The sequence below is a fragment of the Lipotes vexillifer genome, unplaced genomic scaffold (assembly GCF_000442215.2).
Source record: "Lipotes vexillifer unplaced genomic scaffold, Lipotes_vexillifer_v1.1 scaffold371, whole genome shotgun sequence".
Taxonomy (NCBI): domain Eukaryota; kingdom Metazoa; phylum Chordata; class Mammalia; order Artiodactyla; family Lipotidae; genus Lipotes; species Lipotes vexillifer.
In genome coordinates this window covers 2,150,129-2,152,421 of record NW_006786304.1, presented here as the reverse complement: position 1 = coordinate 2,152,421, position 2,293 = coordinate 2,150,129, and the positions used below count along the sequence as shown (strand labels likewise).

Below are 2,293 nucleotides of genomic sequence, written 5' to 3'. Positions count from 1 at the left end.
GCTCTGCAGGCTGCACCGCGGGACTGCGGGAGCGGCGGCGGGTCCAGGAAACCCCTGGGGCGGACGGGTGGCCCCGGGGGGGCCGGGGGCGGGGAGGCGGGCTGTCGGCACCGCCCGGGCCGACAAAAGTCCCTTCAGTTCAGCCGGCAGCAGGGGAAGTCCCGGCACTCGGCGCAGCCACCCTCCCGTGCCGCCAACCCAGCCGCACTCCGGCCGCCCGCTCGGCCGCCGTCCCCGGCGGCCCCATGCCCCGATGCCCCGCGGGGACCATGGACGAGGGGCCCGTGGACCTGCGTACCCGGCCGAAGGCCTCCGGACCCCCAGGCGCCGCGCTGCCGCTCCGCAAGCGCCCTCTGCGCGCGCCCTCCCCGGAGCCCGCCGCCCCCCGCGGCGCTGCGGGCCCCGTCGTCCCCCCGGATCCCCTCCGCGGTGGCTCAGACATGCCAGCGGTGCCTGCGCCCCCCCACGGCCTGGCCCGGCCAGAAGCAATTTACTACCAGGGTGAGTGGGTTCCGCGGGTCATGGCCTGGTGGGGGCCAGGCAGTGCAGAGGGTCACTACCGGAGCCAGGGGCAGAGCTCCGACGTAATATACGGGGCCTCGGGCAGCTGAGGGACAGAAGCCAAAGTCCCAAGGGCACAGATATGGGGTTCCTGGGGAGCTGGGCGCACAGCCTGAGGTCCCAGGGGTGCAGATATGGGAGCTTCAGGGAGCAGTGCCTTGGGACACAGGTATCGGGGTTGTAGGAAGGCTGGGTGTCAGGGGGCCCTGAGGGATAGAGCCCAGGGTCCGAGTGCCACATATAGGGAGCTAGGAGACAGTACCCAGAAGTACAGAAATGGGTTCTCAGGGAATCAAGCCCCAGGAACACAGAATTATAAACTCTTCAGAACCCAGATATCTAGGGTTATAAGGAATCAGCACTTGGACCAAAGAAACTGGGGTCTTGGCATCCCGAACTATATGTGGGGTCAAAGGAAGTCACGGGAACAGAGACTGGGGTTCTAAGGAGACAGATATTAAGGATCCCCGGATGTCAAAATCTCGGGAACCAAGATATCGGGAGACGATGGGAATTAGGAGAACAGTGTTGGAGTTCTGAGCACCCCAATATCTGGGATCACAAGGACCCAAGGAAACCGATCCAGATACCAGGGGTCCTTAAGGAACCAGCAGGCCAGAGATCTAGGGTTCTGAGCACCCAGTTCTGTGTGCTTGCAAGTGACCAGTGTCTTCGCTGGGGTCACAAGGTCAGGTGGCCTTAGGGGGCTTGGGCTCAGTCTAAGAATTGGGGGCAGGACTGGGGAGTTCTGGGACTCAAGGGTTTAGAGCCAGGAAGAAGGATTCAGGGGTCTCTGGGCAGAAGGCCTCAGGGTATCAAGGCCTCGTATTGGACATGCAAGGACCAGGAAACTTGGGGGTTCAGGAATGGGAGCCCCCAAGGACCAGGAGATGACAGAGAAGGCCAAAATCCATTTTCCGGATCCGGATCCTGTCTTCATCCCTGACCTCCAGGAGGGGGTAGCCCCTCCCACAGCTGTGCCCACCTCACGATCTCGGAGTGACCCTCAGAGCTGCAGAGACCCCATGCCTAGTGCCTCCAGACCTTTGCCCAGTTTCTGCACCTTCCACCCCCTCAGAGTACAGTTTCAAGCTGTGCATCAGGAGGCCTGTCACAGCCTTCTCCTTTTTCCCATTCCCCCCATGAGAACCTGGGCCTCAGTTTTCCCCATCTGTGTGATGGGTGGATATGGATTTGCCTGCTACCATGGTCCCTTCCAACAGTTTGATCTGAACATGTTTCTGGCACCACTCCCTCTCCCCAAACTCTGTACACATTCACCCCACACCCTACGTCCAGTGCTGCACCCATCCTTACCTCCCTCAGCCACAAATTCACTCAGCAAACAGGCCCTGAGGTCCCCCTGCTGAGTGATGATGGGGGTTCAGTCCTTAAGGGACTCTCTGCCTAGTGGGAGATGGGGCATCAGACACAAGTAAAGATGAGACAGTGAGAGTATCCAGGGATGGGGTGGGGGGTTGGGGGGGGGAAGCTGCGGGAGCCCAGAGGAGGGATACAGTAGAGGAGTTTGTCTTGCGCCTTGAGGACTCAGTAGGAGATGCAAAAGGGACCTGGGAGAAAGGGCAGGTGACACGCAGTAGCGAAGGCCGGGAGGTGGGGGGTGGGTTGAGGATCTGTGGGCTTGGTCTCACGCATGTCCTTTCTCTGCCCAGGACCTTTACTGTCCCTGTACCCCACCCCGACCATGGGCTCCCCCTTTCCTCTGCTGAAC

General features: G+C 61.3%; 1 protein-coding gene across 1 annotated transcript in view; it reads left to right on the top strand.

Annotated features, from left to right (window-relative positions):
• The first annotated feature begins 245 nt into the window (after positions 1-245).
• BCL3 (BCL3 transcription coactivator) overlaps positions 246-2,293 on the top strand; it is a 9,631-nt gene continuing 7,583 nt past the window's right edge. Inside the window, exons 1-2 of the mRNA XM_007458557.1 lie at positions 246-501; positions 2,235-2,286. Of these exons, the coding sequence (XP_007458619.1) occupies positions 246-501; positions 2,235-2,286 (308 nt within the window). The remainder of the gene's footprint in view (positions 502-2,234; positions 2,287-2,293) is intronic.